This window comes from Cinclus cinclus, chromosome 28 (genome assembly GCF_963662255.1).
Source record: "Cinclus cinclus chromosome 28, bCinCin1.1, whole genome shotgun sequence".
NCBI lineage: Eukaryota > Metazoa > Chordata > Aves > Passeriformes > Cinclidae > Cinclus > Cinclus cinclus.
In genome coordinates, this window is record NC_085073.1 from 1,357,448 (window position 1) to 1,371,400 (window position 13,953).

The following is a 13,953-nucleotide window of genomic DNA, read 5'->3' on the forward strand; positions in this document are numbered from 1 at the left end:
AACCCTGCCTCCACACATTCTGGTGGCAGGCAGTGACAACTCTCTGACAGCCAAGAGGTAACAGGAGTGTGTTGCTCAGAATCAGCTCCCAAACCTCCCACTGCTGCAGGAATGTGGGGCTCGCAAAATTGTTAAGTGTAAATGCCCAGCTGCAGGTGACACTTCTCTGCAGTCACAGTGTTGAAGGAACTCCCAAGCCAAGAGCAGCACACTGACACGAAAGAGCTCACACAACTGCAGACATATTAAATCATCTCCTAAAACAAATCCTTAAGCCTTTTGTATTGTACCTCACCAGTTTACTTATTCCTGTCTTGGGGATGTACACTTGAACCCTGAGGTCAGACAGTGGTCTGGTCCATGCTGCCTTTTGTTCCCAAAACAAAAAAAAAAAAACCTGACCCACCAGTCAGAGCCTGCGTAGTATGTTCCAGCTCTGGGAGGCTGATGGACTGATCCCCCTATGGTCAATACTGAGAGGAACATAAGGACCAGCTGAGCCCTGTCCTGTTTTCTCCTTCAACTGGGAGGAGCACAAAGCAGCAGGAAGGAACAAGGCCTAAAGGCTTTGAAGCACGCATCAATATTAGTTTGTGAAGACAGGTCTTTTAGAAACAGTATCAGCAATCACCACATGTCCTGTTCTGTTCTGAAAAGTGAGAAGGAAGGTACATGCAAGAGAGCTACACTAATCCAACACTGAGATAAGATTAAAACCAGCAACAAAAGAAAAAAGAATAATTATGAGAACTTCATATTTCAGTCAGTCATGTAGTGACATCTGCATTTTGATGCTCAGGCATTAAAGCAGAGCCACAAGCACAGTGCTTGCCACTGGCAGGTGGCACATGGGCAGGTCACAGGTAGGAGCTACCCCAAACACCACTACTGCATGTTTGTAACTACATCACTTAGTCTGACAAGGGACTTGATCTCCCCATACAGACTCTTCTTTGTGAGCACAAAGGTACTGCAAGGAGGAGGAGACAGAAAGAACTACAAGAACAGTAGGGCAATCAGTCATTTTCTCTCAAATGATATGGAAATTAAAATGAAGCAGGAAGAAAATGGTACCTCTGTCAAGGGTCTTGGTCTTCTTTCTACAACAAATTCTGTGTGGCAGAGCTCACAGTAACTTGTGTTGGAGGAGGATAACCATTTTTCCAGGCAGCTCTTGTGCACGGTGCCCAGTGTTCCTGTGCAGTCACATGGGGAAAGCAGTCCCTCCCCATTTCCACCTTCATGACAGATTCGACAGATGGGACCATCACTAAAGAGGCAGAACGGGAGACAAACAGAATGAAACCACAGTCAGAGCAGGCAGAACAACACACCACAGAGTCTGGTCCCACCAAGCCCCAGAAAGGCACATGAACAGCAGGCAGCGTGTGGCACAGCATGCCAGGAGCCTGCTGCAACAAGAAAACAGTCTCAGGTGACCATGGAGGTGCTCAGGACATTTTAGATCATTTAAAATCTGGAAGACCCATAACAACAAGAGAAGATAGCACATTAGCCTGGCCAGCTCAGCTGGCCCCAGAAGTGACTGCAGCACGTGTCCCTCAGTCTTCAGCTCTCCTGAGAGAGGGCAGAGGCTGATACTGGACCCAACACCAAGCCTGAAGCACTCATGCAAATCCAGAAGTCCAAAGCAAAGCCAAATGACCCGCAGTAGTCACAGAATGCCCCAGCCACCTGCAGCCACTCAAGAGGGTGGCAGTCAGGTCACATTTACCAGAGCCCTTGGCTCTGAAGCCTGGGCTGAGCAGAAACCGCACAAGGAACAGCAATATCTTGAGACAAAACTGAACTTACCCTGGAAGCTCACCTCTCCAAGAGCACAACATATTTCACAGCAAGCGGGGACCCAGACCAAGATCTCCAGCATACAAACCATCTGCCCATCACTGCACAGTAACTCTCCAGCATCCCATGGGCACACCCTCCCCAGAGAAACAACTGCTCTGCAGCGCTTGGCCTCTCGGTGCCCACAGAAATGCTTTGGTGCTTCAGGAACACCTCCTTGGCACGAGCTCCAACTACAGGATCACACAGAACCTCACAGAACCAGAGATACCTACCAAAGAAACTAACAAACGTTTTCAAAGACACTTGCAACCTTCCCCATGGGAGGCCTGAGCTGCTCATCACACTCCAGCCATCCGTGCCCAAGATATTCCTCACACCTTCAGCTGGCACCACTGACTGTGAACAATTAGTGCTGCACCTTTCACTAGACCAGCTTGCTCAAAGCCCCGGCCAACCTTGCCTGGAAGACTTACAGGGATGGGGCATCCCAGCTGGCATCCCAAAGGACAGGTTTCTTAACAGTCCTGTGCCACACATGCCAGTTCCATGACGAAAATGTTTCGGGCTCCCTCTGGGAAGCCCCAGATGGCTCTAGACACCAAAGTTTGCTGTTCTCAGCAGTTTAGTTCATCTCTTCAACATTCACCAACCACTGAGATAATTTAGGAACAAAATGCTGGACAGCAGAGGCCCACGGCAGGACTGCCTTCCCTAGACCATGGAAACCAGGCCCTCACCAGCATCTCACTTCCCACCTTCCAAACAGCCATTTCTTTCACACAGTTTTCCTCCTACATCCAAAACTGACGATTTAGGGGTGTGAGAGAGGGTAAAACAGAAACAACTTTATTTCAAAGACCCTATTGCAGGCCCTCTCGAAATCCAGGCAAGCGGTATCAGGTATCACCTTTTTCTAGATACTGCTGACAGAACAAAAGCCACACTGAACCCACATCATAGTTCACACTGCACTGATATTCTGACTTCAAAAAACTCCACCTGACTGCAGAAGTTTGTGGGATTGCAACACAACAGTTAGAGTAAGCACTTAGCAATCTTCAAAAGCAGCAGCACCACTTCCATTAGTTTGCACAGAAAGCAAGAGTGAGGCACAGAAAAGCACAGTTCAAGGAAAAGGAGCACACTGGGGAAAAAGGTTGGTGGGACATGAAGGAAAAAGAAGAGCCAGCAAGGAAGTGCATGTCAGATTGCTAAAGAAGAAGCAAGAATCAAAAAAATAAAAGAAAAAAGCCACAGGAAACCTCTACCATTTCAATTCAATATTTAGCTGGTTTCATCCCAACTGGGCTTTTATTCATATTTAGGACTGTGAAGCAAATTACACCCAATGTACACCATCGCCTTCTCTCTGCCAAACATCACTGGTGAACCACTGACCCATGTTCTCTCCTCATTTTTGCATGCCTTTTATTGAGGGGACTTCTCCAGCCAAGACAATCCCTGCAAAATGTGTAACAGGAGTCTGGGGAGGTGGTGGAAACTTCATCCTCAGAGATCCTGGAAACTACATCAGGCAAGACTCTGAGCAGGCCTGCCCTAAAAGGAGGCTGGACTAGATATCCTATGGAACTCCCTTCTAATTTGAATTACTTGATGATTCTGTAACATTTATTGCCAAAAAATGTTGTACCAGAACAGCCTGCATGCAGAGCCCTAGTGACACAATCCCCTACAGCCTCCAGTGCTCTCAAGCATCTGTCATTTCCTAAGAAAAGCAACTGTAAGATATTTCACCCATTCTCTTCCTGTTTGAGAAGTTTCATATTTCCAGAGCATTACTATAACCTTGGCTACCAAGAAACAATCCAAAATGAAAAAAATTGCTGACAGTGTGTGAAAAGAAATTCTTATCAGTCTTCATTTTTCCTTCCTTCCTTTCCCCCCCGGGGTGAGGGCACGCTCACGCTCCCACATGGTACACACCCAGACACAGTTTTCCAGCAGGCTGAAGACACCATATCAGTAATTCAACTTTCCAACGCGGTAACACTGCTCCTGGCTTTGCTGTGCTAAGTGCTGGTGACAAGGAAGACACTGAAACCCACCACCAAAAGAAACAAACTGGTGTCCATGTAGAAACATAAGGAATCCTGTTGGGTATTTTTAACCTGTTTCCAGGCAGTTTTCCCACACAATTATTACACCCCCACAAGTTCTAAAGGGTTAAATAACTTCTCACCCAGACTATCTAATGCCAAAGAACAAGCTCAGTTGCTTTCAGATTTTTATTGTCCTGCTCCAGGTTTGCTGGATGCAGCAATTATGTTCGCCTCTATACTCATCCAGCTTCCCTGCATCTCTCCCCCAGGTCTGTAATCACTGCTTCCACATTGCATAAATGTTTGACCAAACTCATTGAAAAAAATAACAGCTGTTATTTTTATTATTACTTTATCCTGTTAACAGGATTTCTGAACACAAAATGTAACAGCTTTCAGTAGCTGGACTGAACCATGCTGCCAAATGTCCTCTATTCTGGAAGCTGCTTAAAATAAATGACAAAAAGTCACAATCAGGAGAAGTCTGAGCCAGTGAAGCCACCATGTGTCCCCTCTAGCAAAAGTTGGATTTTGTAGCTCCTGCAACACACACGCCCCTCCCTGCAGCTGAAGATCGACACCACGCCTTTACTCCACGGATGTTCCTGGAACAAGGGCTGTGCTCCCCTTCCCGCCCTTCAAACGTTTCTATGAACAGCACACTGCCCTGCAAGCACGGCCTCACCTTCACTGCCACCCCACAAGGCCGTGGCAGTGGCCGCAGCTCTGGGACTTCCATGAACATGGGGTGGCGAGAGCCCGCCACAGGCCTGGGAGCAACCGGCTCACGAGGATTCACACTCACCATTAGTGCCCTGGCAAACTCCTTCACTAAACAAGACTTTATGGTCTCCCTTTTCGTACCCCTGAGCCACCAAGGATGGGGAAGAGCCCGGCTGCAGCAGCCTCACCTCTGGGCGCCCAGCGCCTTGATGACTGTGGAGAGGAGCCGCCCGTCCTTGGCGGTGACCTGTGTGATGTACTGCGGGCGGCCCATGTCCGAGTCCTCCACCGACTTGGACAGGGCGGCACTTCCCGGGCAGTCGCACAGGGAGCCGGGGAGGTGGCAGCAGTCACCTGTCGTCATGGCAGCTCCGGACCCCTGTGTACCGGGCCCGGCACCCGGGAGACCTGCAGGAACAGCACCACAGTCAGAACCATGCAGTGCCCAGCCCCTCGCCATCCGCCAGCCCAGCTCACACTAGCAGCACCCCGGGGCCCCAGCACACATGCCTTTTGTGAGTCTTCTGTCCCTTTTAATAGGCTTTGTCAGGCTGCCTTGCCATAAAATTAAGGCTCCAAGTGTTCTACTTATATAACTTACCATCAGAATTGCAAATTTGCTTTTCCCAGAGAGAATTCCTGGTAACCACTCTTTAACCTGATGAAGCCTTTCAAACTGAACGTGCTGACACACAGATAGGGAAGGCAACCAGAAGCCCCATGGGCCTGTGCTGTGCTGGCTAGAGCCGTCCTGAAAACTTATATACATACCCTCCATAAATACAGCAAAGTTTCAGCTGAACAGGGCACCTAAATCAGTTTATGTGGCTGGGTTCAAGAGGTCCTTCTCAGCTGCCTTCAGGAGCTTTCTGAACACCTGAGAGACTGTCCAAGCCAAAAGACTCCCCCATCCCATCTTTGATCTTTTTTCTCTTTATTTCATTAAAGAAATGCACATGCTCCCATTTCTATACCCACTGTGGTAAATCCCAACAGTGAATGTGTGGATATGAACCTCCCCAAAGTACCAAAAATCCTCCCTGAGAAGGAGAACAGGCCAGCCTGCCTCCTTCCTTTCCCTTTCAAGTGTTCAGACCTATCATGACTTTTACAAGAGCCACTTGGAAACAGCAAAGCACACCAGCACACTTTCAACATTTACCCAGCAAAGAGAAGACACAGACCAAACAGAAAATTCAAAAAATGGAGAGAAGATGCAGAGAAAAGCCCAACATGGCAAACCAGGAGCTGGCTCTGATAAACCACATGTGGATAGGAGAGCTCTGCCCTTGAGGTAAGGCAGCAGCTCGCCCAAGCTGCCAGAAATAGGCACGTTCCTCCCCGGCAGGGGTATCTCATCCCCAAAATCAGGTATGCTCTGCAGATTTAGAAAAATCCTGGTTTTGTCAATCGCCTTTAACCTGGTCCCTGAGAGGCAGCTGTGCAGAAATAAAGAGCTGAGGTTACAGTGAGTCACACTGAACAAAATCCAACAACATTATACTGCTGGTAAAACCAAAATCCCTGTGCCTGTAAACAGAACTGCCTTATGTAAGGCACGCACAGTAAACCCTGTGCGCCAGCACTGCTGGGATCAGAGCTGGAATGCTGCCTCATCCTGGTGGCTGGATTTCAAGATGAACTAAATCCACAAAAGAAGTTCAAATGAAAGCAATGAAAAGAAAAAAGGGAAGGAATAAAATAAAATAAAATAACCACAACCCCAAATAAGATATATGAAAACAATTAGGTTAAATTTTGGGAGAGTGGGGGGACCTCAGTCTCCCAGTCTTTGCCTCCTGGAGGTAGCAGCAGGCAAACAAACCTTCACCATCCCATTCAAGGAAAGGCTTTTTTCTTTTGAGATCTCTGAGCACAACAGGAGTCGAAGATTCCCATGAAACTACAGTTCTGTCAGGTACAACTAAACCAATAACTAAAGAAAATAAGGTCTTGTTCCTGGTTGGAGGTTTGGCCACACTATAGAGGAAAAAATAAAACAAAAAAGTCGGTACAAGAACATGATCCTTGGAGTCCTAAAAACACTGATTTTGGTAAAGACAAGTGCTTTTTCATTAGAAATTAAGCAATTCACACAACCAAGGGTTTCATCTGTCAGGACAATTTCCTTCATGCACATGCATTCAAGAGAGAGAGCCCTTCACTTTTGTCTTAGAACCAGATGCCAACCTTGGTCGCATCCCCTTATTTTACAGAACCGCTTCTAATTTCTAATAGACTTTTTAATCTCTTTTTTTAAAGAGATTGATAACTACCTGTAATCCTTCCCTTGCAACTGAGCAGGAATAAGCTTGAGTTTGTGGACAGGTCAATCTTCTAGAAAATAAACATGAATCTTTTCATCAACTTAAAATTAACTTTATAGACTCAGCCTCTCTTTCCACCTGTGCAAAGAACAGAGCTACTTTTGTCTTCCTCAAAAAAAAAAAAAAAAAAAAAAAGGTTAAAAACTCTCCAACTCCAAGGAGCAAAAAGTAAGATGATAAATGCTATTGGAATTACTTAAGTCAGCTGTTCTGCAAGTTAAGGAATTCTTTAAAATTAAAACCTCTTACTGAAACAAAAATGAGACGATACATACTTTTAAGAAAAAGGTCAGTTCCATTTGTTCGGCCAAAATGTTGTTTATTTTAAAGTCCAGAGGAAAAAGTCCATTCTGCGTACTGGAATAAAACTGCCCTCACTGACTGTGTCCTGGGAGTATTTATACTGAGGCTCTTTGTGCTCCACATCTGACAGTCACAGGCAGCCCCATGGCCTTGCCTGGGCTGGAAGGGAATGGCCACCCTGCCGTTTTTTGGAAATACACAGCTTTCTGGTACAAGTTATGTGGCATTTCCTTGTCAGGGTCCAGCCCAGGGTGGAACCTGAAGTCACTGCTTTAATATCTGACTCATGCCATTCAGCAAATATGAAGGAAAAGCAGCAAGATTTTCATGGCTAGTAAAGAAGTAACTGAAATCCAAAGACAACATCTGCAGCGCACTCGAGTCCCAGTTCCATACCCAGTGGAACATGAAGCATAGTGTACAGCCAAGTCAGTCCCTTTCCTGATCCCTGAAGGATCAGCTCATCAACACACAGCCTTCTCTCACAATTGCCAGCAGCTCATGCAACCCAAACCCAGTGTTCACAGAATCATTCAGGCTGGAAACGGCCTTTGAAATCATCTAGTCCAACTGCTCCCCCAGCACTGCCAAGCCCACCACTAACCCATGTCCCCAAGTGCCACATCCACACAGCTTTAAAATTCCTGCAGGGATGGTAACTCCACCACTGCCCTGAGCAGCCTGTGCCAGTGCCTGACCACATGCTCCATGAAGGAATTTTTTCTGCCTAAAACTCCCCAGTACAGCTAGAGGTTGTTTCCTCTCTTCCTGTCACTCATTATCTGGGAGAAGTGACTGACCCTCACCTGGCTAAACTCTCCTTTCAGGGATTTTTAGTAAGCAAGAAGGTCCCCCCTAAACCTCCCTTCCTGAACACCCAGCTCCCTCAGCCAGTCATCATCAGATCTGTGCTCCCGCCCCTTCCCCAGCTCCATTTACAGCAGAAACATTGAAATCCCAGGGTGAGAAGCAAGACCCAAAGAGCTGGTTTGAACCACACACCTGTGTTTTCTGAGCCCATTCCTTGGGGATATATTTCTTGTCCACATTTTTTAAAAAATTCTCAGAGACACTAGGTTTATTATCAACATTCCCGCTGCTGCCACAGTTAGACATAAGTAAATAAACAGGAAGTCTCTTCTCAGCAACCTTTGGCATCCTCAGCGTCTGAGCAGATCCAGAACATAAAGGGCTGAGTTTGGAGAAAATTCTCAAACTGAAAAAGCCAAACCCTTCTTGTGGAAAGCTGTCTCAGAAGAGCAAATTCTGCACTAGAATTCCAAAACTCAAACACGTGCAGCAAAATGAGCCAGTTCCTTAAAGAGCAGCTTGCGCTCTGTCACTGCTCCAAGGCAGGGTGCTGGTGCAGGATCCCGCTCCACAGCTTAAGTGAAACAAGCCTGCAACCCTTTGTCAGTCCTCACACTGCAATGAGATATGTAATCCAGTTTATATCATCCAAAGGGCAATGAGTGTGCCCAGCAGAAGTAAGCAGGAGTCAAGGAGCTAAAAGGTCCCCCAGGTCTGCTCTCTTGGACTGCGAAGATAGACAAAACAGTTATTTCTCCCAGACAAGGAAACCACAGCAAGCCAGATGAACACATGGATCAAAGCCACAAAGGGAGAAGCACAGTCAAGATGAGAAAGACAACAGGAAAAGCTTCAGCCAAATTATGGCAGTAATGGGAACTGTCAGGTGCAGGTTGTGGCTCTGCCATGCTGCTTGTGGCCTGTCCACTAATTCCAAACAGCCTAAAGCCTTAGAGTAATCCTGCAGCTTTGGTAGGATCCATAGCAAACTGCAACTAGAACCAGCTGCATCTGCTTTGGGTGCAGCGTGTACGCACCAGGCTTCCCTGGGACATCTCCACCAAGAAAAAACCCAACACATGAGGCTGCCAGCCAAGTCTGTTCCTCACACTGAGCAACCCATCTCCCTGATTACTGTAACCGAGACCTGGTACCTCACCCATGGTGTCACCAGAGGCAACCAGGTTGTGCAGCTAACATAACCCACCCATCTGTAGGCTGGGGACTTTCTGACCCCTCCTCACATGAGCTGATGTTTAAGCCCAGCCTGCTTTTCCAAAGCCCTTTTAGCCACTTTGGACACATAGACACTGAGTTTTCTAATCATATGATCCTGCAAATGTCACCAGTGAACTGAAGGTCTTCCGTGGCTAAAGAGCATTTCCAGACATCAGTGCTTTCCTTTTCACCACTAAAACTGGATTTCCCAAATCCTGGGCTCTACAACCATTTGAACATCTCTCACCATCTCAAGAGATGCTTGCTTTCTCAAGAGAATTGCTTGCTGCATACATCTAAGCACCTGCTCCCACACACCCCATCTCATAAAGCTAATGCTCATCTTCCCATGGCCAGGTTCAATCCCAGATGTGCAGCACATACTTTCAACACCAGTTCTGCCTGCTGAGGCACTGACCTCACCAGTGTACCTGTAGCCCACATGCTCTGGGTTACTGGTAGAGTATTCCCTCCTCTACATCTGGTTGCTAGACCCTCACACTCAAGTGATCACACACCTAAGACACTGCCACCAGAGATACACATATGGGATGTGATTAGTGGCTTGAAGTGCTCCCTGCTGTTAAAACGTTGTATACGTGGATTAATCTAAAGGAAAAAAAATAATCCAGAACAAAAACAACAAAGAAAAATCCCCCTGGAACTGGTCCCAAACTGTGCAGGGCTTTGTTTTCAGTTTTGTTTGCTTAAATGCACTTTCTGCTGAGGGTTGAAAACCACAGTATTATTTTGTCCTTTAATTAAAACACATGATTTTATACATCAGCAAAGTTACCCTGCAGGTCTGCTACGTAACATCTTAAAAGTACCCAAAAAGCCAGCACAGGATCTGCCCACAATTGACCCATCAGCAACTCTTCCCATTGCTCAGGGCCTGGGAAGAAATCTCATTAGTCCTATGCTCAGAAGTCATCTGAACACAACAGCCCTAAAGTCAGGGTGCAAGGAGCCCTGTCCAGTGAGAAAAGTGACACAGCATTTATGGCATAAACCTCAACATTCAAAATGACATCTGATGCCATGCCACAGCTCCTAAAACATTTTAAAATTTGGGAAAGCATTTCACTCTCTAGGAGCTTCCGTTGCCTGCCCCACCTGCAACATTTGGTTGGCAGTTGCAGCTAAAGGAGATGCTGTGAAAACTTCAGCCATAACTTGCTCTTCAGAGGATGCCAGTGGAGCAAGGTTGTGGATCGAAGCCAGGAGACAGCCCTGACCCTGGGCTCAAAACAAACCCCAAAAAGCCAGGGAAAAAACACAATCAAGGCACAACATTCTGGGAGCTTGTGAACCTTGTGATAAAGGTTCACACCAGGAAACTCCTCCTACACCTTTAACAGCAAACACTCTGGGCTGACTCCAGAGGCTCACCTGCTTTATCCCTGGGGCTGAGTTTAAAAACACATGCCCCAAGTTTAACCCTGTAACACCCAGAAGGAAGTCAGAAGCTTAGAAGACATAGCCTTTCTGGACTCCTGTGTTTGTCACATTTTGTACATGACCACAGCTGGACTTGGCTGGGCTGCCTCTCCACTATTCCAAAAACACAGCTCAGTGACAGTCAATGGTAACTCAAGGCTTCACTTAATGGCTGCTTGCTGGGGACAAACAATCATAACTTCTCTATACCAAGAAACTATTTAGACATATTCTAGATCTCTGAAGTCTTGATTATTTAGATTACGGCAAACAGGCTTGCAGACACAGATGAAGAGGTAGTCTTCCACTTCCATTTATTCCAAGGAGAATACATTGCCAGGATCTGACTTATATTCCCCACTGGTAGAAAAATACTGCAGCAAGCCTTGGTGATCAATAATTGCTGCTTCCCAAAGCTAACATCCACACACATCCCTCCTCCTCAAAACTTCAACACATTGGATCAACACCTGCAGTAGTTCCACTTCATCGCCATGTCTCGAAGCAATGGAGAACTATTGGCTGGCAAAGATGAAGCTCCTGTGGCACAGCTCCTGTGAGGCTTGGAGGGGCTCCCAGCAGGTGAGAACCCTAACTTTTAAACAAGGCCAAAGGCATGGGTCTTGTGTGGACACAGAAGAACCGTGACACAGCAAGGCTCCCTGGATTTCAGGGTACCTATCACGTTGTTCACCTACTGTTTTTCAAACAAGTTTTCTTCATTGCCTAATAAAGCTACTCAATATTCAAAAAGAGGCAAAAGATTCAAGCTTAGATATTGAGAAAAAAAATCAGTACAAAAAGAAGAAGCCTAAAGGACAAATTTTTTCTTGCTGTGCTTGGGAACAATTAGGCTGTATGTTACAGCTGGAATGCCAAAATGAACAAAGTTATCTCAGCTCTTTCGAGACTTGCTATCTGCCACAAGGCCATATGAAAGGGAAGTTTACTGCACTTTAATTACCAACATCTGGAAAAATTAACTGCAACATTAGAAAAAAACTCTTTGCAGAGGCTATCTCAAATCAAAATTCAGTCATTTTAATAACGAGTTTCATAAGGGAACAACTAAAAACTAGCTGGGACATGAGGAACACCTGTGATTCCTCTGAGGATTCAAAAGACATCTGCTTTTAGAGGTGAACAGCAGCACAGCTTACTACACAATGCACTTACCTCCCTCTGCATTTTGTCACTCTTTCCAGGGAAAGAAAGATGCATTAGAAAGATTTGAAACTGAAACCATGAACCAGGGCGGAAAAAAAAAAAGTGTTATCCTGCCTACAAAACAATTCTTGCAGAATGCTGCCCATCACTGGGGACAACAACCAGCCCACCAGACACAAGCACAGCCCGGCCCTGCTGAAGGAACCAGAGGCGTGGTGCCTCTCACATCTCTCTGCACCCATGTGCTTTACAAAACACCAGAAGGAGAAACTTCTCCTTCTCACCTCTATTGCTTCAGCAAGCTCCTCTTTAAACAAAGGCAGCCTCTGCAGCAAGGTCAAAGCTCAAGTGCTCCCCAACCCTGCACAGTCACTTGCCAGGCAGCTGCAGTTTGTTCAGAACAAATGGATTTTCCAGCTGTGCTTAACACCTCAGGAAACAGAATTTTAGTGTACCAGTAACACATGCACCAGACCAAGACTGCAGTGCCCACACACCACGGAACTGGTCAGTCCTTTGAAAGGCACGACTCAGGAGGATGCAAAATATTATTTCAGGATTGTGAAGCCCAGGTCAGAAAGACCTTGCATTCTCCCCAGGGTTTTCCTTCTTGGTTTATAAAGCATTTACACTGCTATATAAAAAACAACATTCTGCTTGGAGATGAATTGGAGCTAGAACTTTGTTCAGCATAGCAGGCAGCAGCCCTGCTCATCCTGACTGCTCAGAGTGGTGCGGCTGGTGCGCAACCACTGCATGAAACTAGGTAGCACACTCAGCTCCCAGGAAACACTTGATCTGGAATTTAACTTGACTGCTTATATTTTTCAACCTAGCTTTATCACAAATCTCTTCAGAACATTCAGCTTTCAAAGAGCTTTCCAGCAAAGGCACCACCAAAGGCAGCCTTTGACTCACCACCCTGCTCTGGAGAGCTCCAAAGCAGACAACAACGGAGAACATCCCCGTGGTCAGCCAGAGAGAAGAACTCACTGATCTCAGCCAACTGCACCAGTGTCTCCCTTCTGCCCACTCCTTACTGCCAGAGATTCCCTCCTCAATCCTCAAGTGAAACTTCACATTTGGTATCTGTGCTGCAAAACTCTCTTAGTTCAGTTTGCAATGTTTTGCTTAGGCTGCATTTCTAGCTCTGGATACAGGCCTTGTCTGATTTGTCTGCATGGAAATACAAGAAAAACTGGGAGGAAATAAATTGAAAACAGTCCAGAACTGAAGCTTACCTTTCCCCTCCCACCACTCTCAAATCCAATCCCAAAAAGCTTTCAGCTGAAACAGGACTAAAGCTCTCAAAGCTTCACACAAAGAAATCCCTGTTTAAGCCAAGACTACACAAGCTTGGTGCATTCTCCTTTTTTCAGAAAAGTGCTTCAGAAGGTAAGTTTGATCTGTTTGTACTTTCCTTTCATGAGCCAGTACTGCTCCTCCTCCCTTGTTCTCCCTTTAGGAACTGGAGGAGAATGTTTCCTTCAGTCGATCAGTAATTTTGTGACAACCAATTAAAATCAAACCAGCAGTTACAGCACTTCTGTCCTTGAGGTTAAGCACACATAATCACCTCAGGTTCTATCAGGAATTGAAAAGTTTAGCTAGAATTACTACATAAAATCTAGACTAAAACTTACAGATGCCTATTTGTCTGAAATGGGGGCAAATGACAGATTCCAAACTGTAACACTGTTCTAGGGAGGCCTGGAGCAGGAAAGGTATTTGCAAGGCTGATGGGTAGGAAGAGCTGGAGGACAGTACAGCTCCTGTTGGGCTGCTCCCTTCAGTGGGAGATGCACAGGGTTCAGTCCCTGCCTCAGGACATGCAAGCAGTTCCTGCTTTGAGGATTTTGTCATTCTGCACTTCACATTCAGTGCTTAGGGCTCTCAGAGGCTGTAACTGCACAGCAGGAGAGGAATATTCAACCCCCAGGAAAGGTGCACAAGACCCCAAGACACCCAGCAGTGAATTCCCTATTTTCAGCCAGTAAGAGGAGCAGCCAAGAGCGCTCTCAAACTAGGTGCAGTTGGAAACCCTCTCTCCCAGCTGAGTTGCATTGCTACTGCAATGAGCTACAGCTGACCTCATC

General features: G+C 46.3%; 1 protein-coding gene across 7 annotated transcripts in view; it reads right to left on the reverse strand.

Moving 5' to 3' along the window:
• Window positions 1–13,953, reverse strand: part of MARCHF2 (membrane associated ring-CH-type finger 2) — a 32,902-nt gene that overhangs the window by 15,771 nt on the left and 3,178 nt on the right. For 4 of the 7 annotated variants that reach the window (XM_062510210.1, XM_062510209.1, XM_062510212.1 and 1 more), the window contains exons 2-3: window positions 4,781–5,000; window positions 1,075–1,270 (exon numbers count right to left, since the gene is read on the reverse strand). In XM_062510210.1, the coding sequence (XP_062366194.1) occupies window positions 1,075–1,270; window positions 4,781–4,956 (372 nt within the window). In that variant the 5' untranslated portion in view covers window positions 4,957–5,000. Of the gene's footprint in view, window positions 1–1,074; window positions 1,271–4,780; window positions 5,350–13,953 lie in introns of those variants that run through there. The other 3 variants (XR_009934033.1, XM_062510211.1, XM_062510208.1) reach the window with 2 other exon arrangements.